Source organism: Sus scrofa, chromosome 13, assembly GCF_054392235.1.
Source record: "Sus scrofa isolate SSC_HxYL_T2T_F1_AM1 chromosome 13, Sscrofa_HxYL_maternal_Yorkshire_Landrace_v2.0, whole genome shotgun sequence".
NCBI classification, from domain to species: domain Eukaryota; kingdom Metazoa; phylum Chordata; class Mammalia; order Artiodactyla; family Suidae; genus Sus; species Sus scrofa.
The window spans coordinates 215,788,244-215,815,268 of record NC_139395.1 but is presented as its reverse complement, the minus strand read 5'-3'; the positions used below and the strand labels follow the sequence as shown (position 1 = coordinate 215,815,268).

At 43.1% G+C, this 27,025-nt stretch overlaps 1 protein-coding gene across 8 annotated transcripts in view; it reads left to right on the top strand.

Annotated features, from left to right (window-relative positions):
- HLCS (holocarboxylase synthetase) overlaps positions 1-27,025 on the top strand; it is a 212,541-nt gene that overhangs the window by 171,732 nt on the left and 13,784 nt on the right. For all 8 annotated transcript variants that reach the window (XR_014825174.1, XR_014825175.1, XM_084992093.1 and 5 more), the window contains one exon: positions 26,834-26,901. Coding sequence is in view for 6 of the 8 variants with exons in the window: in XM_084992093.1 (XP_084848219.1) it covers positions 26,834-26,901 (68 nt within the window). In the remaining 2 variants the exon portion in view is untranslated. The remainder of the gene's footprint in view (positions 1-26,833; positions 26,902-27,025) is intronic.

The window sequence follows — 27,025 nt, the reverse complement described above, 5'->3', positions numbered from 1 at the left end:
TATTTAACAGGTTAAAACTGGAAATCCTTAACATTTTTGCAAAAGTATAGAGCTTTTTACGATACTACTTGAATGAGGTATAGCACACCGATTATTAATTAGTCTTCCTCATCCCCCATCCCATTTATAAAATAAAAATATAAGGCATAGTGAGGAGAAAATAATTTTAATAATATGTATACAATGTTGTACTTAAATGCTCTTTAAAAAAATTGTGGGCATGGAACCAATACTGTGTTCTCACATTATCATTCTATTCCGTTGAAGAGTTGCTTGTTAGTTTGTTTTATTGCCAGATTATAAGATTTTAGACATGGCACAAAATACTGTCTTTGAGTGGCACAGCCATAAATCACGTAGGAAAGATTGTGATCAACTTACTGTAATATTTTAAATAGTAAAAAGAAACGTGCTTTTGAGAATTAGTAAATTCAGGAAACTGATCATCTGACTAATGACTAGGTCATTGGACAACTGACCTAGATCTGCTGACATTTATCGTATGTCTTTTCTGCATCTGTTGAGACAGTCACATGATTTTCCTCATTTGCCCAATTGTGACGCATTACAGTGACACATTTTTTCCTGACGTTAAACCATCCTTGCATTTCTACTTGATTATAATGCATTTTACATATAAGAGCACTATTGAATTCAGTTAGCCAAGTGTTTCACTTAGGATTTTCCTATATATGTCTATAAGTAAAGAGAGGCTATTATTTTGTTTTCTTGCCTACTTAAAATTGAGACTATACTAGAATCATGAAAGGAATCAGGCAGCTTTTCCTCTTTTTATAATTTGTGGAACATAATGGAATGTTTTCAGAGTTACACACTGCAGCTGTTTTGAACCCCAGTTGTGCTTGGTTTACTTAAGCCACCAAAATATTTTTAAAAACCTTGTCCTTAATTAACCTTTTAAATTAAAAAGATACTTTTCTAGTTCCACTGTTTTTCTTTTTTCCAGTGAGTGACCTAAATTAACTGTCCAGTTAATTTGTAATGAATATTTATTCACTCATTCATTTGACATTCATTTAGATTTATTAGGTATTTGCTCTGTACAGGGCATTATCCCAGGCACTGGAGGAGAAATGAATGGCAAGAGCCATGCCCTCATTTCTTCCAGAAGGGAACCAGACCTGGCTCTGGTTATTACTACCTAAGGCAGCATGTCCATTCTGGAGTTGGACCACTTGGAACTTTCAAGAAGTTTGACTCTCTCAAAAGAGTAATTTTGCATACATACTGAGCCACAAAAGAGTCATGGTCCCAGATTTTCTAGTTTCAGTTAGAAACATACATTTTAAATAGTTGATGAATGAATAAGTACCTGCTATGCCTATTGTGTATGGCAGTGTGTATGGCACAGGAACTGTGAAATTGATTTCAGTAGTTTGTGTCAAAGGTTGTCAGTATTTTGGAAGATGCACACTGTCCTCATTTACTGCCACTTTGAACATGTTAAAAGTGGTGTTTGGGAGCTCCCGTTGTGGCTCAGCAGTAACGATCCTGACTAGTATCCAAGAAGACGCAGGTTGGAGCCCTGGCCCTGCTCAGTGGGTTAAGGATCCGGTGTTGCCAAGAGCTGCAGTGTAGGTCAAAGACATGGCTCAGATCTGGCAAGGCTGTGGCTGTGGCTGTGGTGTAGGCCAGCAGCTGTAGCTCTGATTCGACCCCTAGCCTGGGAACTTCCACATGCCGTGTGTGTGGCCCTTAAAAAAAAAAAAAAAAAAAGAGTGTGTTTGAAGGCATGAGCTGCTCAAGAGGGGACTCGTGTGTTCCCTCCAGCCCTGCTCTCTTCACATGGATGCACCGTCCATGTTTCTTAGCATAGGAAGAGTCCATGTTTCTACCTTTGGAAGGTCTGCAGCTCAGGTGTGATGATGTGCTATGGTTGCCATGGTTTGTAGAAGAAACCAGGGCATATAGGTTTCTGAATTCTTAACCTGGTGCCTTTGCCAGAGAAGCAAAGTCAGTTTAATCAGCTTCTTGTCTTCCCTAGACTGACTCATTCCCCTGCTGACCTTATCTGGTCCCATGGCTCTAAGTACCATTTCCATGGTAACAGTTCCCAAATGAATAGCCCTGCCCAGATCTCTCTCCTCAACTCAACTATTGCTTCAATTTTCTAGACTGTCCAGTAGACAACTCACACTTTCCAGATCCAGTCCCAGCACCTGATTCCTTCATCTGTTCACTCTAACTTCCTACTTTCAGCAAATGGCACATCCCTCTTTTTCTAGTTGTGCTGGCCAAAAATCTTCTCACCCTTGTCCTCTGTCTTTCTTGAAGGAACCCAATTCATCATTGAACCCTATTGGTTCCTCTCTCAGAACATCTACTCCTCCAGCTTCTGACACTCCCACCCGAGCCCATGCAGTGTTATGTCTCACCTGCATCCCTGCAGAGCCTCCTAGCTGCTTCCCCACGACCACTGCCCTAGGCTGTTTTCCATATAGCAACCATGTGAAGCTCTTAAAAAAATCAGTCAGGTTGTATCACTCTGTTTAGAATGGTTCAGAATTGCTCCTCTTATTCAGTATAAAATCCAGAATCCAAGAATACCCACGTGGCATCATGGGTTACGCGTACAGTCTTGTCGGTACTGTGGCTTGGGTCACTGCTGTGGCACTGGTTCGATCCCTGGCCCTGGAACTTGCACATGCCATATGGCCAAAAAATAATAATGATAATAATTTAAAAATAAAATGAGATCCAGCATCCAGACCTAGAAAGGCTTAAATCTGCCCCTGCCCCACATTTCTGTATACCCTCCCCCTTACCCTCTGCAATGTATTTAGCCACCCCAGCCAGCCACTTTGTTCTTCCCCAGACCTACTCAGGACCTTTCGCCTCGCTGTCCCTCCTGCCCAGAACCCACCTGTCTCACATGCCGTCATGATGCACTCTCTTGCTTCCTTCTGCTCTCTGATCAAATGTCTGAACAGCGGGGCCTTCCCTGACCACTCAACAGAAAATCAACACCCTATCCCTTGTCCATTTCTTTCCCCTCATTCTGCTTTTTTTTTTTTTTTTCCCACCAGGTTGACAGTTTATGTATTTATCTGTTCATTTGCCCACCCCATCCCCTGCCCTGCCCCAGAAGGCTCCCTAGGCAAAGACAGAGCATTGTCCCTGTAACAACCCCAGAGCCTAAGCTGTTCCCTAGGAACTCAGAGGGTTAAGGATCCAGCGTTGTCACTGCTGCCACTTGGGTAACTGCTGAGGCTCTGGTTTGATCCGTGACCCAGGAACTTCTGCATGCCTCACGGTAAAAAGACAAACAAAAAAACCCAAATAAGCAAGCAAACAAACAAAACCCCAGAGCCTAGATGAGGGCCTGGCATGTAGCACTCGTTAACTGAATTATATGTACCCTGGCTGATGTGCGCCAAGAAGCTTGAGGAGGTCTCCGCTTGGAAAGAGTCACTCCAGGGAGTTCAGGGGGCACGGCCCAGTCTGCCTCCTCAGCTTGTCCTCAGCAAAAGCTCAGAATCCGGGGTATGTCTGAAAACACGTTCTGTGGAGAGGCATGGTGCCTTTTTCGCAGGGTGTAATGGGCTTCTGGGCAGCTGTCCATGTAGGTCCTAACTTAATGGCCCCTCATTAACAGCCCGATGAATGAGGCAGCAGTAGCTGAAGAACCCGAGGCTCAGACAGGTTAAGTAATGGCCCAAGGTTCTTGGCTCAAAATGTTGGAGCCGAGAGAGAAACGGACCAGTTCTAGCAGTATCTTTTCTCACTACAGGCACATTTCTTTGCAGTCTGATTTATCTTTAACATTTTGTTGCACATTTTCCATGATTTCTACTCTGTAATTCTGGCATGTGTTTGTTTCGATATAAAAATTACACTTTCTAAAAAATTACGAACTGGTGCTACTCCTTGAAGAATTTGTGACCTAAAAATAAATAATTTTTAAAAAATTATACTTTCACCTCTCTGCTTATTCAGCCTTTTTGCTTCTCAGAGTAAAACTAACACATTAATGAGGATGCACCCTGTCTGTGTTTTCATGAGTCCTCTGATAGGCACAAGCCTCTGGTCGTTCCTACAGTTTGTGAGAGGCAGGCGCCCTAGAGAAATATAGTGGTTCCTAAGGTCAAGTCCAGAAGTGAACATTAGTAAGGGTAATTAAAAAAATTTTTAATTGAGAAATAGTTGATATACAATATTATGTAAGTTTCAGACGTACAACATGGTAATTCACCAGTTTTAAAGCCATAGCTCCATTTATAATTATTATGAAATATTGGCTATATTTGCTGTTCTGTATAATATATTCTTATAGCTTGTTTATTTTATACACAGTGGTATGTACCTCATAATCCCTTACCCCTATCCTGCTCTCCCCCTCTTTTCTCTCCCTACTGATAACTACTAGTTTGTTCTCTGTATCTGTCGCTTTCTTTTGTGTTATATTCTACTGGTTTATTTTATTTTTTAGATTCCGTATATGTGATATCATATAGTATTTGTCTTTCTCTAAGTGTAATACCTTGTAGCTCTAGCCACGTTGTTGCAAATGACATTGTTTTATTCTTTTTTATGGTTGAGTAATATTTGTGTGTGTGTGTGTACCACATCTTGTTAAGTCGGTCATCTGTCGATGGGCACTTGGGTTGCTTACATGTTTTGGTTATGGTAAATAGTGCTATTATGAACACTGGGGTGCACATAGATCTTTGAATTAGTTTTCTTCTTTTCCAGATATATGCCCAGAAGTGGGACTGCAAGATCATATGGTAGCTCTATTTTTCGTTTTTCAAGGAACCTCTACATTGTTCTCCATAGTGGCTGCACCAATTAATATACAAACCAACAGTGTAGGAGGGTTCCCTTCTTCCACACCCTTTCCAGCATTTATTTGTAGATTTTTGATGATGCCCATTCTGGCTGGTGGAAGGTGATACCTCACGTAGTTTTGATTTGCATTTCTCTAATCATTAGCGATGCTGAGAATCTTTTCATGTGCCTGTTGGCCATCTGTATGTCTTCTTTGGGGAAATGTCTTCTGCTGGTTTATTTTGGGTGATTGATTGATTGATTGATTGATGTTGAGTTCTGCGAACTGTTTCTATATTTGGAGATTATCCCCTTATCAGTCATCGCTTGCAAATATTTTTCCCATTCTGTAGGTTGTCTTTTTATCTTATCGGTGATTTCCTTTGCTGTGCAAAAGCTTTTACTATGGTCAAAAGGACAATTGAAACTAAAGACTCAAACTAGGAGCTCAACAGCTTTGACTTTTTATTTTTCCAAATAAAGTCAAGCCTTCTTCTCTTTGTTTCTACAAAGAGGAAAACCTGGTGGTGTTGGTACATGTTTTATATTTTCCTGGAAATGCTATCTAATACTGCAGCACTTAATAGATAGCAAATAAATATTAGTACTTCTTTAAATTCTGGCCAAGTGACTCTAAAGCACACTGAGGACCATGGCGGCGGCAGGGTGGGGGTTCTGTGTGGGAGGATGTGGAGGGGAAAGGATTTCTTAGCTCAGTGCGACTTTTCCTGCAGTCAGATTAGATATAAAGATACATTAGGGATTCAAGTTCAACTGTGAACATTTCCACAAAGATGGGGTAGTGAGTGCAAAGTTCAATAATGATGAAATGAAGAGGAGTGGGTGCACATTTTCCCACCACATCAGCTGTTGGTAAGCAGACCTAGGTTCTGGAGAATCTTTGATGCAGTTGCCCCAAGGTCTTTGGCATGTGACTTCACAGGGCATAAAAAGGTAGCTTTCATAATTAGGATGCAGATAGCATTTTCTGTCTGTGCCACGGTAAAAAGGTTTCTCTTCCCAGAGCCTTTCTACCATCTTCCTTTTCCTGTCCTTGGCTGTAGTTCCAAGAGGCACCAGACGTCTTCACAGCTTCGTGATTTTGACACACATTGGCTGTTGGTGTAGTAATTTGGAAGCAGTTATTTGCTGTGAATACCAGGCCTCCACAGTCTTCCTAGCCTTGTCTCTAGACGAGTAACTTCAGTTGCCCCCTCTGCTGTTGGGGTTGTAATATCCCCCAACTCGGATGAAATAAAATCACTAGCAGGAGCTCACTGGAGCTGATGCAATAAAATCAGCTGGCGATGACGCTCCTCCTCCTCGCTTCGACTCCCAGGGAAGTGCCATTTTCGCAGGTTGGTCTAAAACCGAGGAATGTCAGCGATTTCCTGTGGTTCCACCCCATGCTTGTGCTCACACTCTACTACAATGAGCGGTTTGTGAGCAGGTGGCAGCTGGTCCCAGAGTGAGCTCTTTCTCCTGGCTTGTGACAGAAGAAAAGAAAAGGCTGCCTGTCCCCAGGGATTAGCGCTGGGAGCCTGCAGAGTGGCCACCAGGTGACTTAACTGCGGTCCTTTTATAGGTTTCACTATTGGCACCTGGCTAATGGGATGGGGATTTAGGGACCCGGTTTCTAAGATTGTCTTTTCCTGTTCGGTGCGGCAAGGGCCTAAGTGCCTTGACGACAGGTAGTTCATCCGCCGCATGGATTTTAAGGCGCGCGCATGGGTTTCTGTGGCTGGGCCGGGCCTTACTGGAGGTGGTTGTTATTCCGCTGCTTTTTCTCTGGGGGTCCCCGTGGAAACCTACTCCATCCGGCCTAATTGGCCCTTTCTTTGTGGCGAGAGGACACTCCATTCTAACCTGGGTATTCTCCTTTTTTCTGCCTTTCCTCCTCTTTCCCTTTTCCTCTTCCCTTTGCACAGATTGTTTTTTGCGGGTCCTCCCCCTAAGCTTTCTGAGGCTACGGAAACTTAATCCTTGTGCTTCTAGCAAACAAACTCTTTTGAAACAGTCGCATCCCACATGGCCCTGTGGCCCCAGCTTATGTGGCACGTGAGGGCCCGCCTCCCCGGGCGCTGATGCTGGTCTCAGCCCCAGCCTGCCCTTGGCCGTTTCCCAATCACGCTCTATTTCTCTCATATGGTACAAACCCACGTAGAATAGGTTACATTTAATGGGGTGAGAAAAATCCACACTGTTAAGAGAAAAGTCGCAGGTGAGGTCAAGCTGCTTCCTCTTGGGAAGGAGAATGGTTTTCTTCTCTCTGGCTCCCACACCGAAAATTCATACAAAAGAGCTCTTTTTATGTTTGATGTATTGCTTTTAAAAAACAAATCCTTCATGTTTTTTCATTTTTGGTTCATACCTCTTGGCCGACCCAGCAGGAATTTGGCAGTTGAAAGTGCTGCTTCTCGCAAATGCTAAAAGCCGCCTCGCTGGGAGTCACTGGATGCTGGCGAGGAGGGCTCAGGGAGCCGTGGGCTGCTAGTTCCAGTTTGCAAGTATTTAGGTCTTATCAGTTGTTGACTGGGAGCGAGGTTGGGGGGCTCCTCTTATTTATTGTATCTATGAGAGTTTTTTTATAACCAAGAGTGTTTTTTTGTAACCCAAGGCACAGTGAGGTGCCTAATGGATCTTGTTTCCACGAGACCTCTATGTTGCTATTTTTTTTCCTGGTGTGAAATCTTTTCTATTATGATTCATGTTCCAGAAGACCTTCGATAAGTTATATGTAAGCCACTGTAATTATAAGCAAGCTCAAACTAAGGCATATCTTAATTTATTACTTCATTTTACTCTATTTACAAAGCACATAGTCTAATACTCCAATTCTGCTTAAAAAGAAAAAAAAAAAATTAGAAGCCACATGAGTGCCAAATCAACACCGAGAGGCAGTGGTGGTGAAGGGAATGACTTAAAAAATTCTTCTGATCCCGTAAGGTTTCCAGTGAAGAGAACACCATTCTGGTGTTCTTTGCCGTCTGGCGCTTCTGGAAACTCAAGTGCAGGCAGAGTGACGTGATGGCTTTGCCAGAAGGGTTACATGGCTTCGGCTGACCTTCCTTCCAGTGCAGACAGCCCCCCCTTGCTTGCCTGAGTCTTGACAGACCACACTGGAGCATTCCTGCTGCCTTCTGGATCTTTCTGTGTGGATGAGCAGAAACCCAAGACTCTACAAAAGGCAGCCAAACACAGAATAGGTCTTGGTGATTATTTTTGTCTTTACCCTGAATACAGGAGCGAATGACATCGTAGGACTCTACTACACAATTCACTGAGCATTATTTTCATGCACTAAATTAGCCGAAGCAGTGTTTTTAAATGATATCCAGGCTGGGCAAGGATATGATAAAACAGGTACAGATACTCTTAAACCTTGTTCAAACCTTGGTGGGAGTGTAAACTGGAAAAACCTTTTGAAAAGCAATTTCGAAATAGGCATTAGGAATCATAAGTTCATATCCTTTGACCCAATAATCCTACTTCTGATAATCTACCCTTAAGAAATAATCAGATATATGGAAAAATCCATACTCTGGAAGATTTGTAATGTGTTGTATACAGTCCCTTGGAATTTTATCCATCAACAGAAAGATTAACGCTGTAGAGAAATGGCCAGATCAATTAAGAAGCAGGTTAAAATAAATTATAGTTAGTAGGTTAAAACCTTTATGACATACAACAGAGAAAGGATTAGAACATGTGGAGAAGTGATAGTCATTATTAGGATGAACGAGTTAAGCTTTCATTTCTGTTTTCCAAACTATTTAGTGTTATTGCTTTCATAAATTAAATATCCTACATATTTCAAACCATGGCAAAGGAAAGCATTAGTTTAGCTACCACTAATTTCGAATTTATGATTATCCAGAGATGACGCTGAAATTTTCTTTGTTGATGAGCACAAACAAAATTATAGGCAAAATATTTAAAATTACTCAGTAGCTCAAGCCCAAATTCATTCTTCAGCATACTTTAATTCATTGAATGCATTCGAAAGAAGTAGGACTGCATTAGAAAACTTTTTTTCTGCCACATCAGACTACAGATTTCATGCTCTTTGTGACAATTAACGGTGGTCGTGTGGACTGTTTTAGGAGTAAAAGCACCTCCTGCCAGGTGGTTGGTATGGCTGTAGGACATGGGCATCTTTTACTGCCCTCTTCTAGTGGGATAATCGACGTATTCATCTGCCAGCCAGAGGGACTCTCATACCCACTGGCACTTTCTCAATCAAACAATATATTCCTCATTTCACACACACACACACACACACACACACACACACACACACACACACACACTGCCCTACAAAACAATGAAATCCAACAACTAGCAATTAAGGAACTCCTACCTAAGATGGCACCCCAGTCTATAAGAAAGGGGGCGACTGCACTCGGAGCTCCCTCGTGTTCCAGAGTGTTAGGAGTTCCTCATCTTTTCCAAAGAAGTTATTCATCCTCCCTAAAAATCCTCTGAGTTTTTATAACTTAAGGATACTTTTAATAACACACTCATTTTCCATAATGATCTCTGACTGTAACGCAGCACATAAACCTTTCCTGCAGACCCCGCCCACAGGCCTCGTCTGTCTCATTACAGTCCGGCTCTGCCGCAGGGACTTTCATCTTTCCCTTTGCATTTTAATGCTTATCGTAAAAAGCTGTATGAGAAGTTCCAGGCAGTTTCATTTCGTGTAAGCACACCCAGCAATCTCGATTTCATTAGAATGTTAAGTTCTGTTCATTGTTCTTGGCTGGGTGAGGGTCATTCGCTGGGACAGCATTGAGAGTAGGTCCGAAGGTGTGTCACCTCCCACGTTCCGCGGGAGAATTCACCGGGTAGTGGGTCGCGTGCCGTGCCACGCCTGTTCTGCGCATGCGCCTACCTGGTGCAGCGTGTCCCTCGGATTTGCCAGTTGTGCGTGTTCCTCAGGGTGCAGAGGGGACGCGGGCACAGTGGCGCTTCAGGAAGACGAAGCCTCTACGGGAAGTGGTCACCAAACTAAAAGTAAAACTAGAGGGAGGTGAGGTGAATTTAGCAAATTGGAAACAAAATATACCTCTGCCCAAACTCAAGCCGATCTGAGAAATGGCAAGACAAAGAAATAAGCGCAAGAGGTTGCGATATTCCGCAAGGACCCCTAACAACCCTCGGGTGGATGGGCCAACGGCAGAGGGGGCTTCTCACCTGGTCATCCGCACAGTTGGTCTGGACCTTTATCAGGCAGGAGATGGACTCCGTCCCCAGTAAGATTCCGCAGCACTTGTTAGCATTATCGGGTGTTTTCACCGGTCTTTTCTCTTCATCCTCTTTACAGTCAGGGGAAGTAGGATGTAGACACAAGACAATTCCTCTTTTTCCAGAATATCCAGAGGATCCAGAGGACTCCTGCACCAGCAGCCCCTCCGTCTGGTGGGACCAAGTGCCTGCAGAGTGGTGGTTGTACTGGACTTGGAACAGACCAGCCTCCCCAGAAGGCAGACACTTATTGCCAATTTCCTGTTAAGATCAAAGTGGTGCCTCATCCCAAGCATTTCTGAGGGAATGCTTTTAAAAGAGTGCCCAGAGCTGACTTACACCAGCACCTGGAGTGGAAGTGCCAGTGCCCTAGGGTGGGCTAACCTGTGTTCACATCTTTAAATGTAGTCCAGGGTTTGCTGTCTTTACCTCCCTCCCCGCCCACTTCCCCCTTCATGAAGTGAGCTGTCTCCCCGGAATCCTGAGATCTCTTACTGTCCTGTGACTTAGCTGGCCTACATGGTCTTGTATTGCTGATTATTCTTGTTGTCGGGCTCTTTTGCCCCTAGTTTGAGTTAACATTCAGTGAGAATGCAACTTGAGATTTCTTTGCATTCTCCCATATATCTAACATGGCATTTTAATTAATAGGAATCCAGTGAATATATATTTATTATTAAAAACTCCACCCCATTGGACTTACTCTGTCATTGTTTAAGATGGTTCAGGATGCCTTTACAATTTTTTTTAAAGGAAAATGAAACAAAGAAAATGTACGGGGGAAAGATTTATGTATTTAGTTGGGGGAGGGGAAATTAAACTCCTCATAATAGTTTTTAAATTAAATTTCATACTGGTCCAAATCCTTTCCTTCTCCACCCCTTCCTCTGATATTCCCTCCCTCATTAAAGCATAGGATTTTGATGGTATTCACAGGGAAGCTGATTTACTGGAATAAAGAAGTTCTTTAAGTTTTAAATTTTGGAACATTCCCAGTGTGTCTGAACCCGGGTTTCAGATTTTACTGGCATTTTGTTGGCAGAGCAGTCTTTGGAGCCCGTCCTTATTTGAGCATGTTTCCTGACACCTTTGGCGGTATGGTACTATGTTTTTTAGATTTAAAAAAAAAAATAGTTTAAATAGAAAAGTGTATATAAACATATACAGAAGATTGATTATAAAATGTCCAGCAAAATAAAAGGGCAGTAAAAACGCTCAAAAATTAACAAATGGGAAGCACTTTCTTTTTAAAGGGGCAGGACAAAGAGAAAGATACCAAGGAGAGAAATGTTTCGGGAATCCCCAGGAAAAGCTGACTTCTGTGCTCATTCTCCTCTGCACACACAAGTGTCCTGTTGAAATAGGGTTGAGGATACTGTATTCCCGCTGTGCTGGGTACGAGGTTGGTACCTGCAGTCATCCGGGCACAGACATGATCCACCTGCGAAGGGGGGGAAAGCTTATGGGAGCAAGGGCAGGCTGGCAGACCCTACGTGTGGGGTGTCTCCAGAGAACAGCCACAGAGGAAATCCTTTGCCATCCCTGGGCCTGAAGGGGCAAGGGAGGAAATAGGATTTCCCAGAGCCCCTTGGAAAATCTGTGGGGCTAGAGAAGGACGCTCAGTATTGGGAAAGAGTGAGGGTCTCTGAGAGCCAAATCCTTAGAGCATTTCCTGAAGGCTGGGAACAAGCGCAGGAAGCCCACTATCTCCACTTGTGCTTCACTGAGTCTTGGAGACATTAGCCAATTCAGATAGACCGGGGGAATCAATTAGAGGCATACAAATTGAAAAAGAAGTAAACCTGTCTCTGTTTGCCGTTGATATGATGGTATACCTGGGAGACCTTAGAGAATCAATGATAAGACAACTGAAACAGGAGTTCCTATTGTGGCTTAGCAGCTTAAGACCCCAACTAGTAGCCATGCAGGTTGGATCTCTGGCCTTGCTCAGTGGGTTAAGGATCCAGCATTGCCATGAGCTGCAGTGTAGGTCTCAGACACTGCTGGGTCTGGTGTGGCTGTGGCTGTGGCAGGCAGCCGTGGCTCTGATTTGATTCCTAGCCCGGGAGCTTCCATGTGCAGCAGACACAGCCATAAAAAGAAAAACAAAACAAAATATTAACTGAAACAATAAAAAAAAATTCAGTAAGGGAGCAGGATATAAAATGTTCTGCTAGCATGGGGCCCAACTAGAAGCCAGCCTCAAGGGGTTAACAGAGTTGAGTAGAAAATGGGATTGGGGTGGGGGAGATACAGTTTTTAAGGCATTAGCCTGCTGTGACCCTCCTTTGCTTGGCAAAGCAATAAAGCTATTTTTTCTCCTTCATCCCCCCTACCGCCTCCCCTCCCCCCAAATGGGATTGGGGAGAAGGGAGGATTGGAAAATAACCATTTGAACAAAAATCTTTTTTCAAGTTGGATTCTGAACCAGGTTTAGTTCATGGGGGCCGTAAACCCAGCATATCACGGAGCAAAGCCTTGCATAAAGAAAGAGGCCCCTTGTCCCGTTGAGTGAAGAGTTAAGCTGGTGCTAAGCTTCCTGGTGGAGCAAGCTCTGGCATGTTGCTTGATCTCTGGCAGGGCGGGGCGCAAGGAAGGCTCTGGAGAGAGGTCTGAGCTTGAGAGGGAAAGAGGAAGGGTGATACCTAGGGCAGCAATGGTGGCGGAAGGAGCAGTGGTTTGAAGCCAGCTGGCAGGGCCAGGGAATTCTTCCTCATAATTAGTCTTGAAACGGCAGTGGTATAGGGGTGGAAAAAGGGCCTGGTGAGGGCCCGAGTGGCAGGGTGGGGCTTCCCTTTCTAGAGGAAGAAATTCATTACCTTCACACATTGCTTTGTCTCACCAGCCACTTGGCTCTGTAGGTAAGGAAACTGCTTATTAGAGTATTTTATGTAAATTTGGTGAGGAATGATCAGCATGTTTGAAACAGAATGTATGTAGAGCAGGGAAAATACCTTTTTTTTTTTTTTTGCTTTTTACGGTCACACCTGCAGCATATGGCGATTCCCAGGCTAGGGGTCCAATCAGAGGTACAGCTGCTGGCCTACACCACAGCCACAGCAATGCAGGATCCAAGCTGCATCTGTGACCCACACCACAGCCCACGGCAACACTGGATCCTTAACCCACTGAGCGAGGCCAGGGATCAAACCCACAACCTCATGATTACCAGCTGGATTCATTTCCACTGCGACACAACAGGAACTCTGGAAAATACCTCCTTAGACATGTGAGGCAGAGCGAATGAACTTTGGCAGAAGTGTGATAGTATTTGATTTTAAAAAGTTAGGATGACACTATTTCAATTCTTTAAAAAATGTGAGGACCCCATTTTTATTTTAATCCTTGAGTATAAATTTTCATAAGTTTTCAGGAAAAAGACATTCCTTGCTCAGGATAGGACAACTCAATACCACAAAGGTAGCAATTCTTCCCAGGTTAATTTATAAATTTAATGCATTTGTACTAAAAATAGTATTAAGTTTTTTTGTTTGTTTTAAATGGAGCTAGACAATGGAGATCCTTTTGTGGCTCAGCAGTTAGCGAACCCACCTAGCATCCATGAGGACTCAGGGTTTGATCCCTGACCTTGCTCAGAGGGTTAAGGATCTGGCAATTGCCGTGAGCTGTAATGTAGGTTGCAGACGTGGCTCGGATCATGTGTTGCTGTGGCTGTGGTGTAGGCCGGCAGCTGCAGCTCCAATTCAACCTCTAGCCTGGGAACCTCCATATGCCACAGCTGTGGCCCTAAAAGAAACAAAAAGACACCCCCCCCCAAAAAAAAAGGGAGCTAGACAAGTATATAATAAGGTTTATTTGGGAAAAAAAATATGTAAGAATATCCAGGTAAACAATGAAAAGGAAAAGCTATGAGGGGGTCCTAGCTTTGCTAGATTTTAAAACACATTATAAAGCCTCCATAATTAAAATGGTATGTTATTGGCACATGGAGACACCAGCAGAAAAGAATAGAAAGTCCAGAAATAGACTCAAGTACATATAGAAATTTGGTGTATAATAAAGGTGGCATCCCAAATTCCAGTGCAAAGATACAATTTTTAGCGGATGGTCCTGGGACAGTTTGATAGACATTGGGAAAGAAATAAGATCAATTCCATACCTTTCACCATGCCCAAAAAGAAGCTCCAAGTGGATCAGGGTTCTAAATTTAAAGTGTGAAACCCTGTAAGTATTAGAAATAAGTGGATAAATTCCTCCATAACTTGAGTATAGGGAAAGGCTTTGAAGACACCAGAACAAAAGACATTGTAAAAGAAAACATTGAGAGAGTTCCCATCGTGGCTCGGTGGTTAACGAATCCTACTAGGAATCATGAGGGTGTGGGTTCGATCCCTGGCCTTGCTCAGTGGGTTGAGGATCTGGCGTTGCTGAGCTGTGGTGTAGGTGGCAGACGCGGCTCGGATCCTGCGTTGCTGTGGCTCTGGCACAGGCCGGCGGCTACAGCTCCAATTAGACCCCTAGCTTGGGAACCTCCATATGCCGTGGGAGTGGCCCTAGAAAAGACCAAAAAAAAAAAAATTAATTAATTAAAAATAAAACTGATACATTTTGCTACATAAAAATAAAAAATTTTGGCATGGTGAAAAATACCATCAGCAAAAGGAAAAGCCAAACAATAGGAGAAAATATTGGCACAATAACACAGATAAAGCACTAATATTCCCTAATATTAGGAACTCTTTAAAATAGGCAAAAGACATGTGTGTGTGTGTGTGTGCGTGTATGTAATGAAAACCACACATGTAAGAGAAATGCAAATTACAAGCACACTGAAATACCATCTCTTCCATATCAGATTGGCACAAAAACCAACTAAACAGTGTGACATCACGATCTCTGGTATCTCACGAAATTCCATATGCAGTCACTTATCCTCTGACCCAGAATCCCACATCTAGGAATTTACCCTGCAGATATACCTCCAACTGTACAAAAATACATGTGAACCAGGGTATATATTATACATACAGTCCTTTTGGAAACTACCTACAGGCACTCGGGAGTGTGATTGAATAAGCTATGCTCCATCTGCACAATGGGACACTACACAGCTTTAGAAAAGAATGAGAAACAGCTCTACAAACTTCTCGAGAGTGTTTTCAGGTTATCCTAGTGAAAAACCTCCAAAGGACAGAAGAGTGCAAAATGGTAACTTTCTGTAAGAAAGAAAGAGAAATAAGAAAGCATGCAAGGTATGTTCATTTGTGCAGAAACGCGAGAAAAAATAAACCAGAAACGAGTGAGATTAGTTGAATTTTTATGTACAGAGAGTAGTTCTAGGAGGAGGCTTAGGTAGAAGGGATAAGTAGGGGAAATGTGACACTTCTCAGGGTTTCCTTTTCTGTATAGTTCTGACTCTTAGAACCAAGTTAAAGAATAAAGAAACAAGGATGGGGGAGGGGCGACCCTGTAGTGGATACAGAGGTACAGTTAAACTAACCATTTCAGAAGACTAATGTAACCACACTCAGGCAAAAGAAACAAAGAGCAAACCCAAAAAACTTTTAAACATAATATGTGACTATATATCCTCAGGCTAAAGACAAAAAAGAACTGTAGATAAATATTGAACCCTAGTTAGCAAATTTGTTTTTCACAGTGGTATGGGTCAGTAATTCTGAAACCACTTTCTGAGTGTGACAGTACTGAGCAAATAAGTAAATATATTTGTGATAATAGGAGCCAGATTTCTCATTGGAGAAGGAATTGCAAATATTAAATGGGAAGAATAAAATGGAACTTGTGCTGTTGGATTGGAACTGGCAATTTTCAATAAATTCCTGGTTTTTAAGATGGATGGATGGATGGAAAGAAAGAAAGAAGGAAGGAAACACATACACTTTCTTGTTCTTTCCTAACACCCAGATTTGTTTTTTAAATATCATTCTCCACTGAAAGGAACCAGAACTGCTTAGAGAAAAGGCCAATTCCAGAGCTGGTGCTGAGAAAATCCAAGAAGGACCCAGGAGCTCTTCTTGTGACAGAAAGTAAGGAAGTACTGAAAGACGATAGTTGTCAGTAGGAGATAGGAACCAGCCAGAAGGAGCTTCTGCTTGCCATATCTGGGATACTTTGAGCATCAAAATAAGGAAAATAAATAACCTGTTGAATAGATGGGTCTCCATAAGTCCATCCTGCTATAAAGAAAAGAAGAAAGAAAAGTCAGTGCGGGAAGAAGAAACTCTTTCTTAAAGTAGCACCCCAGCAAGTACATATGGAAGAAATGAGATAATCAGAAAAATCACTATTTGGCAACCATCGAATAAAGGATTGATTCAAGTAAAATCATCCACAGATGCTAAGATTAGTAGATTAAATTTCATGAGAAAGATATTATTTATCTCCCCATGAGTACTTAATTTACCTCAGTGGAAAAGCGATAACTTACTGATGGAAAAACCTAGCACCCAGCACCTTACCCAAGTGGATCAAAATTAACTCGCTGGTACTGGACAAGGCAGCACCGAGGGCTTCCTGCTAGGATGCCCTGAGAAGGGTACACTCTCACTAACATGTGTTCCTGCCCCAAAATGCTAATCTGCCTTTAACCACGGGGAGGTTTCAGATCATTTAATGTGAAGGACAATTTACAGAATGACTGCCTCCACTGTGTAGATCCTGAAAGACAAGAGGAAGAACTGAACCAGATTAAAGGAGACGAAGGCGATATGACAACTAAATGCAGCAAATGATCCTGGCTTAGATCCCCAACCAGAAAGCTGATTTTGTTTTCCTATCAAGGGCATCCTTGGGACAATGGGTGACATCGGACTAGATTCTATAGATTGGATCAGGGTTGGCACACTATAGCCTGCCGCCAGTTTTTGTACCACCCAAGTGATCAGAATATTTTTTATTTGTTTAAATGGCTGGAAAAAAAATGTTTTTAAAAAGTAAAATCTATATGACCTCATGGGAAAGGTGAAACTGTAGAGACAATTAAAAAGCCTGGGGGGTTGCCAGGGGTGAGGGAGGGAAGGAGGGATGGGCAGAAGGAGCACAGGGGATTTTTAGGGCAGGGAAACTGTTCTGTATGATACTGTGGTGGCAGATAGATGTCACTCTCCATTCATCAAAACTGTACAGTACAAAGAATGAACCCTACTTTTAAACTATGGGTGTTAGAATAATAATATATTAATATTGGTTTATCAATTATAACAACTGTACTGCACTAACATAAGATGTTAATCACAGGGAATCTGGGGGAAGCCTGTACCTTCTGCTCAGATTTTCTGTAAACCTAAAGCCACTCAAAACCCAAAGTCTAGTCATGAAAATAAATTCTGTATTGTGACATGTGAACATTGTGAAATTCAGATTTCTGTATCTATAAAGTTTTGTTAAAACGCAGCCAGATTTATTCATTTACATGTTGTCTGCGTTGCTTTTGTGCTGGGACAGCGGGGCTGAATACTTGTAACAGAAACCATATGGCTCACAAAGACCTGGCCTTTTGCAGAAAACATTTGCTAAAGCCGCAGGTGAGATAACAGTGCTGTATCAATGTTGAGTTCCTGATTTTGATCATTATACTCTGATTTGTAAAACAGTACCTTTAATTTTTAGGAAAAATGCACTGACGTATATAGGGATAAAGAAATGTTATGGCCGCAGCTTTCACGTAGTTCAGGGGAAAACATATGGACAGACAGACATGGAGCAGCCTATGCGGCAAAAAGTTAACATTTGGGAAATCTGGGTTCTGGGTAAAGCACAGGCAGGAATTCCTTAGGCTATCCTTGCAAGTGTTCTGTAAGTGTGATATTACTTCAGAGTGAAAGGTTAAAAACAATAAGAAAAACAAAATACCACAGGCCTTAGAATCAACCAGAACTTGATTTGGATTCCTGATTTGCTGGCTCAGTGGCCTTAGAGAAGTGGTCTCGCCTTTCCAGGACTGTCTTCATCTCACCTGTAAAGCTTAGATGAGATAATGCTTGTAAAGTGTGACTTGTAGTGCAGAAAATTGGCATCAGTTCCAGGTAACCAAGTGGAAACGTCTGCAGTGCCTTCAGGAAAATGATTCCCAGATGTCTGCTTGCCATGTGGTCAGGATGAGTCAGTGTCCATCTTCTGAAATGGCAGCCACTTTTCCAAACAGAAGACCCTCTGCTGGGTAGCTGAGCCATGGTGTCAGCTCCATGGTGGAGCCTCTCCACACAGTAGAAGATGATGAACTCTGATGCGCCTGAGAATTGGCTTGAGGAGACTCTGTGATCTGGGGGCTCCATGGGAGACGTTAAGACAAAGTCTGAATTCCCATATGTGGTGGCTGAAGATCTAGGATCCGGACAGTCTTGGAGGCTTGGCCTCAGAGGTGGCTGTGGACACCATGAGTCCTTCAGTCTACACAGGTTTAGTTGTCCATCTGTGAATTCTGTAACGGCACTGCACAGACACCCAGTGTTTATGATGCAGTGTCAGGGCTAAGAAACAATGGTATGTGCTCATCTTGATAGAATAATGGAGCCCAACATCTGTAAATGCTTGATGTGCTAGGAAGGTGCCTCATTCTGAAAGCTGAGTCCACAGGACTCCCTCCCTGTGAGCCGTTGAATGATTTAGCAGTAGTATAGATGCTGTTATGTCTGATGTAGGAAATGGGGAGAATTAAATGAAAACCTGTGAATGATAGGTAGTGAAGAGATAAGGAATTCAAAAAGAGCATCTGACCCACAGACAGCCTTCAACAGAAATGCAGGTGGAGCCTCTGCTTCCAGGGAGCCCCCCCCGGGGGGGGCGTTCTGATGGTTCTACTCTTGAGCTGTCCAGATTCCCACTTTCCCTCTCATTGAAATGCTCACCAAAACATGTATAAGGGAATATGATCTAAAGCTTACTTATTTGTAGGAGTCCTCAGTGTGGCTCAGTGGAAATGAATCTGACTAGTATCTGTGAGGATGCAGGTTCAATCCCTGGCCTCATTCATTGGGCTAAGGATCTGGCGTTGCCATGAGCTGTGGTCTAGATCACAGATGCAATTCAGATCCTGCGTTGCTGTGGCTGTAGTGTAGACCCCTAGCCTGGGAACCTCCCTATGCTGTGGTTGGGCCCTTAAAAGACAAATAAATAAATTATAAAGCTTACTTATTTGTAAGTAACAACCCCCCCCAAAGGGTTATCTTTAAAAAGCAGACAATAGTTGGTTCAGCCATTTTTAGCTTTGCCAAGTGGGTTCAAAGACCCTAGGACTGGAAATGAAGATTTTGCAACCCCAATTGTAAGAGCTAAGCTAACAGCTTTTTGGCCTAGGTTCAGATCACATTCGTGTGTGTGTGTGTGTGTGTGCGCGCGCGCGCGCGCGTGCGTGTGTATGTGAGAGAGAGAGAGAGAGATGCGGAGTGGGGAGAGAGGCTCAGAGAAGAAGCGTTCTCTCTAGAGTTTGCCATGGGTCCTAAAACGCACAGGTTCCTCCACTGTTCTCCTCCCTACCTTCTCCCCAAGAGGAGGAAATGGGAGCCCTTCTTGTCTTCTGGTAGCAGAAGTTCCGAGACCTGCACAACAAAGAGAATGTGATACTCAGGCAGCTACCCCATGTCCAAGCATTTTGTGTATCCTTCATGCTTTACCGGTACTGAGACCGTGCCAAGGTGCCTGGAGAGATGGAGAGCGCCACCTACTCAGTGTTAGTTCCCATCAGTACTGGAGTCAGAATCCCGATCTGTCCCATTTCCTGGGTCGGCTTGCCGTGATGTTTCTCAAGGTCTCAGGAACAACGGCCCCCAGGGCCCCTGGAGAGCACCAGGCTCCTTGGGGACCATCCGCCTCAGCGCTGCCCACCTCTTGCCTGGCTACCTGTTCGGAAGTCACTGGTCTGAGGTGAAGGACCTTCCACCCCAGACCACATCCCCTGCGTGGCAGAGCCCTCCCACCCTCCTCCTTGCTCCATTCTTTGTGTTGTTGGGAGCAGAAAACACTACTTGTTTTCTTTCAAAAAACAACACCAATGTACATTCTTGCATAGAAGATTGTTTGTACTATTGGAGACTCTTTTAAAAATAACTTTATATGAGATTAGCACAGTTTTCTTTGATCCTCACAAAAGTAAACACAGTTATGAATAGTCAGAACTCATCTTCCAGTAAAGTTTTTAGAAATCAGAAATAAGTACTTAGCCATTAGTGTGTGACTGCCTGGGCCCTCCTCCTCCTCCCACCTCCTCCCTGCTCTCCTTGTTGGGTTTCTTTTTACATGGAAAACTTGGTGTGGGGGGGTTGCTTCCTGAGAATACCTGGCTTTCTGTCCACACTGGGAAAACTGGGAGGAGAGGAAAAGCAGGTGCACCAGAAAGAACCTGAGTTAAAGCTCCTTAGGGCCCCCAGGGGTGGAGACCCCAAGGATGCTGGCAGCTCTGGCCCAGAGGGACTGTGTGTGGACAGTAACTGGACTCAGCTGGCCACCTTGCACAGGTCACGTGTCCACCAGAGAACGAGTGTGAGGGACAGGTGTCTGCACCTATGTGCTGTTAGAGGAGGATTTGGACAGTGAGCCTCTAACACCCAGATAGCTGGCTGCCCTCATTGTAAATCTGCCGTCTCTCGGAAGGGAATACATTGTTTGCCAACTAGTTAGCTGCAAGATGCAACCTTAACCTAGTTAAAGAAAATCTGGATTTTTAACAAATTCTTTTTTTTACATATATATACTCTTTTTATCACATTATCCGCCATCACAAGTGACTAGATATCGCAGGATCTCATTGCTTATCCATTTTCCAGATGCAATAGTTTGCATCTATTAACCCCAGATTCCCAGTCCATCCCACTTCCCCTGCCCCCACGTCATCTCCCCCCCCCCCGCCTTGGCAACCACAAGTCTTTTCTCCAAGTCTGTGAGTTTCTTTTCGGTGGAAAGGTTTATTTGTGGCATATATGAATAGATTCCAGATGTAAGTGATATCATATGGTATTTATCTCTCTCTTTCTGACTTACTTCACTTAATATGAGAGTCTCTAGTTCCATCCTTGTTGCTACATGGCATTATTTTGTTGTTTTTTATGGCTGAATAATATTCCATTGTGTATGTATGTTTTTTATGGCTGAATAATATTCCATTGTGTATGTATGTTTTTTATGGCTGAATAATATTCCATTGTGTATGTATGTTTTTTATGGCTGAATAATATTCCATTGTGTATGTATACCACATCTTCTTAATCCATTCATCTGGCGATGGACACTTAGGTTGTTTCCATGTCTTGGCTATGGTGAATAGTGCTGCAGTGAACATAGGGGTGCGTGTCTCTTTTTCAAGGAAAGCTTTGTCTGGATATATGCCCCAAAGTGGGATTGCTGGGTCATATGGTAGTTCTACATTTAGTTTTCTGAGGTACCTCCACACTGTTATCCATAGTGGTTGTACCAACTTACATTCCCACCAACAGTGCAGGAGGATTCCCTTTTCTCCACACCCCCTCCAGCATTTGTTATTTGTGGACTTATTAATGGTGGCCATTCTGACTGGTGTGAAGTGGTACCTCACAGTAGGTTTTTTTTTTTTTTTTTTTTTTTTGTCTTTTTAGGGCCACACCTGTGGCATATGGAGGTTCCTAGGCTAGGGGTCTAATCGGAGCTACAGCCACCAGCCTACGCCACAGCCACAGCAACACCAGATCTGAGCCACATCTGCAACCTACACCACAGCTCACGGCAACGCCAGATCCCCAACCCACTGAGCAAGGCCAGGAATCAAACCCGCAACCTCATGCTTCCTAGTCAGATTCGTTTCCACTGCACCACGATGGGAACTCCTCATAGTAGTTTTGATTTGCATTTCTCTAATAATCAGTGATGTTGAGCATTTTTTTTTCATGTGCTTGTTGGCCATCTGCATATCTTCCTTGAGAAAGGTCTATTTACGTCTTTTGCCCATTTTTCAATTGTGTTGTTGGTTTGTTTTTGTTTGTTTGTTTGTTTGTTTTTGTTTTGTTTTAGCTGTTGAGTTGTATAATTTGTTTGTATATGTTAGAGATGAAGCCCTTGTCAGTTGCATCATTTGAAACTATTTTCTCCCATTCTGTAGGTTGTCTTTTTTTTTTTTTTTTTATGGTTTCCTTTGCTGTGCAAAAGCTTGTCAGTTTGATTAGGTCCCATTGGTTTATTTTTGCTTTTATTTCTGTTGCCTTGGGAGACTGACCTAAGAAAACATTTGTACGGTTGAGTTCAGAGAATGTTTTGCCTATGTTCTCTTCTAGGAGTCTGATGGTATCTTGTCTTACATTTGAGTCTTTAAGTCATTTTGAATTTATTTTTGTGTATGGTGTGAGGGTATGTTCCAGTTTCATTGATTTATAGGCAGCTGTCCGGTTTTCCTGGCACCACTTGCTGAAAAGACTTGTCTTTTTCCCATTTTATATTCTTGCCTCCTTTGTCAAAGATTAATTGACCATAGATAGGTGTCTGGGTTTACTTCTGGGTTCTCTATTCAGTTCCATTGGTCTGTATGTCTGTTTTGGTACCAGAACCACACTGTCTTGATGACTGTGGCTTTGTAATATTGCCTGAAGTCTGGGAGAGTTACGCCTCCTGCTTGGTTTTTGTTCCTCAGGATTGCTTTGGCAATTCCGGGTCTTTTATGGTTCCATATCAATTTTTGGGTTGTTTGTTCTAGTTCTGTGAAAAGTGTCATGGGTAATTTGACAGGGATTGCATTGAACCCATAGATTGATTTGGGTAGTACAGCCATTTTCACAATATTAATTTTTCCAACCCAGGAACGTGGAATATCTTACCATTTCTTTGAATCCTCTTAAATTTCCTTGATTAATGTTTTACAGTTCTCAGCGTATAAGTCTTTCACCTCCTTGGTCATGTTTATTCCCAGGTATTTAATTTTTTGGGGTGCAATTTTAAAAGTTACTGTATCGTTATATTCCTTTTCTAATATTTCATCATTAGTATACAGAAATGCAATTGATTTCTGAATGTTAATCTTGTATCTTGCTACTTTGCTGAATTCATTGAGCATTTTTTCCTGATTAGGAAAATGAATGCATCCAAGTGTAGAAATAGTGAGTAATTCAGAAAAGTGTAAAGAAAATAAAACCACTTGAAATCTTGCTACCCAGAGATTACATAGAAGAGCATGACACAGAAATTAAAATCATCCTATAATTTTACTTCCACTTTCTGGTGGTAACCACTGTAAATAGGTGTCCAAATGGGATCATACCATGATGCTGTTTTAAGCCTTTTTAAAAAAAAAAACTATCAACATAGTAAAAATATCCATAACTAAATATCTACAGCATTATTTTGAGAGTTCCAAAATCAAGTTTTCTCAAAGGGGCAAAATCTAGAAGAATATACATTTCTTATGAGAAGAAGGACTTCTTTGGATGATCTTTCTACTTTGTACTTTCCTGTATTTTTCCAATAATTACACTCCTCAAAATAACCACAGCTGCTATTTTGGTATGTTTCCTAACAGTTTTCAAAAGTATTTTAAAACATCATTGGAATCATGCTGTGTATTGAATTTTCCATCCCTACTAAATCATCTAACGGCCTTCAGCGGACATTTGCCCGTATCACTAATGGCTATATGATATTTTTCACACGGGGTGCTACGATTTTTTTCATTGCTCTGTCATGGACTGTTTGTCTTGTTTATTTTTCACAGTGTAATTCTGTGATGAATAGTAACGTCCCTAAAATTTTATTTCCCCGTCTGAATACTCCTTTAAAGTCAATCTTAGAAGTACAAACACAGGGTCAGAAGGTATAACATTTTGAGGCTCTCATTGCATATGAACAGACAGGTTTTAAGCATTTATTTCTGTTCATTAATTACTTATCAAGTGAGGTCTTGCTCATTGGTTATAGTAAAATGGATGCTGTGGGTAACTGTTATTCTCTTATTTTTAAGCAGATCTTTTAGTCAAAACTAAAGAAAAGACCTCAAAATCATCCTAATGGAGACACAATTATTGTTTTGTCAAATTCCCTCCATCCCTTTGGTATGCATTTTACATAACTGGGAAAAAAGCATATGGAGTTTTGTATTCTGCTTTTAACAGTGCGCCTTCCACTGCAAGCATTTCTTCTGTGTGGCTATCTGGTCTTCATAACCATCACTTTTAATGACTATAAATTATTCCATTGGCTTCAGTACCGTAATTTATGTAACCATTTCCCCTGCTGAGCTCTTAGGCTATTTCCAAATCTTTACTTTTATAGCACCGTGGTGAACGCGGACTCTTTCCTTAGGTTCGAGTCCTCCAAGTAGATTGACTGGGTCTGAATTTAAACTTTTGTTCATTCAGAATTTTCACTAAGTCATACTGGCCTGTCTTCTAGGTTAGCTCAGTTAATTATTGAAACTTAATTCCAATGACCACGTGAAACGCAGGACGTTCTGGTTGGCAGAGCACCTAGTGGGTACTTAGTAACACAGTGGCCGGAGCGCTGTCCTGTTTGCAAGGTGAGCCTTTGGGCTCTGGGTGTTTCGCCCCGAGGGGGATGTGTACAAACCGGAACTCCTTCCTCGCATGCCCCTTGGATACAGTGCACACACTCGGCCTCCGCTCACAGAAACCTTTTATTAAACAGCTTTTGCCAACAAAGGGGGGAAAAAATGGCAGGGAATTAGTTATGTAACCCCCTCCTTCCCCCCCTCTTTTTCTGTTTCCTTTGGTGAGAACATCATCAACTCGGAATGGAAATGCATTTACGGTGTCTCCTTTCTGCAAAAGCGACCTAGCGACTTCTTTTTCAGAGATGCAGAATTTACATTTTGCAGAAGTTCATAAATGCTTCTTTGTTGACCGTGAGCCGTGTGGTTTGGCCCCCAGAGTTATCTCAGATAGCGCAAATAAATCTGGCGGCCTCCACTTGTCTCGAACTAAGCATTACCTCCTTCCCCCGTTGTCTCCCTCCTTGCAGAATTTCCTCTCGGCCTTCAGCAGCCCCAGCCCAGTCTTCTCATCAATATGCCCTGTTAACTGCTGCCAAACCTCCAGCAGTTTAATGCATATGTTCCCTTCATCATTTCTCTTTGTTGTAGAAAAGTCTGCTTGGCTTCTGACCCCCCCTGCCTCCCCTCACTTAATCCCACCATCACCATCGCTGGCTATAGACATGATGGTCTCCTGTCTATGTGTTTATTTAAAGAACATCCTAGACGGCCTGCCGTGGAGCGCGCTTTTGCAATCTGCTCACAATGTGCTAAGCTCCCCTCCCCGAAAAGTTTGTTAGCCACCCTCCGCCCCAGAGCCCGTGGGCTTAGGAGCCCAGGTGAAGCCTTGCTGGGTCCCTCTGGTGAGCAGGGGGTTCCTAGAAGACAATGTTCCTTCCCTGTGTGGACAAAGCTTCCTTCTTAGAATTTTCTGCCGGCCCGACGGGAGAAAGAAAAGGACGCTTTATTCTTGGAGCCCAACAGTGTATAGGCATAGTCCATCTCAATGGGCTATTCATGGTGTCCAAGAGAAATAGCTCTGGAGCTGTATTTCATGTGGGATGGAAGTGGGCTTGGCACACCGACAGCAGGGCTGCCTGCTCGCTGGGAATGCCCTGTGCCTGTCGGCCCAGCCCAGCCCCTGCCCAGTGGCCCGGCTCTTCTTACCAAGTACAGGAGCCTTCTGGCTCCTCCTGCCCCGGCCTGTGCACAGTGACCCTCTGCCAGCTGGTGAGCAGAGACGCTGTGGTGGTTTTGGCCTTTCAGTGTTTTTCTTTTCCTCCCGTTAGTAAAGTTCCAACCCGTTCCCTGAGCCGGGAGGAGAAGGAGATGGTCTTTCTTAGCACCCGGGTGCTGGGGAACCCTTCGGTCTCGTCTTGAAAACTTGGTTTATACAAAATACCATCTTACAGTCATCCCTGCCTTTGCCACTTCCCCCCTCCCCCAAAAAAGTATTTCAAAGGGGCCCCTGCAGCTGCACGGACAGCGGGCAATTCTGATTTTTGTTTTGTTTCATAAATCCTACCGTGAACCATGCCTGTTCATACCTGGTCTGCAACTCCTGAGAATGCAGAGCAAAACCTCCCTGCTCTGGCCCTAAATATGTAGAGTGGAGCTGGCAGGAAATTCTCAGAGTGAGGGGTTTTTCCTTTTCCTTCTCTGGGAAAAAAAAAAAAAGAAGAAGACAAAAAAGAAAAAAAAAAAAGCACTGTTTGGTGGAGAGATAGATATAGTGCACTTTTCCACGATCCCCCAAAGGGAAGTTTGTATTCTTTGAAATAAAACCATTTTAAAAGCTGAACTCAAACCCTAAAGGATCCCAGGTTCTCCTGAGTTCTCAGAAGGTGTAGATTTATTTACTATAGTTAAAGCATAATTAGTTCTCAGGGGATAGTGTGTCTTTTAAACGGCTTTACTGCCACCATATTAGTTTTCTGAATAATCAGAAACTTCTGTTATGATTACGCTCTAGTGTTGGGATGGAAACACACTGTAAGTAGAAACAAATGTCAGGAATTGCTAGTTGTCACTTGAGGAAGGGACACCACATGGGGGGGGGAGAAAGAGTTTGTTGGGACATTCCAAAGAAACATAATCTAACAGTGTCTTAAATAAACGGAAGACTAGCTAGGGCAGGAACGTGCGCCCCAGCCCCCATCTTTTTCAGTATCAGTGGTGTCTTCTCATCCCCTTTTCCATCGCTCTCACCACAGAGGCTGCGAAGGGGGTCGGTATCCCCTACAACCCGGAAGACAGCCCCCCCTCACCCACACATTCGCCAGTGAGTGCCAGCGGTGTCCCCGCGTGGTCTGAGCCGTGGGTTTTCAAGCCCTGCTGGACCCCTGTTCTGGCTGACCAGTCTCTCCCCCCCTTTTGCAGGTTGATGTTTCAGATGCCACAGGAAATGGGTTTAATAGCCATCGCCGGCCGCCAAACGCAGGGCAAAGGTCAGTCATCTTTTGTTACTGTTTCTGTTGTTTTTGTTTTCTAAAATCTGTGACTCTCATGGCCAGAGAGCTGATTGAATGCATGTGCTGATGGTTGAGAGGACTCACATGAGGAGTTGTGTGT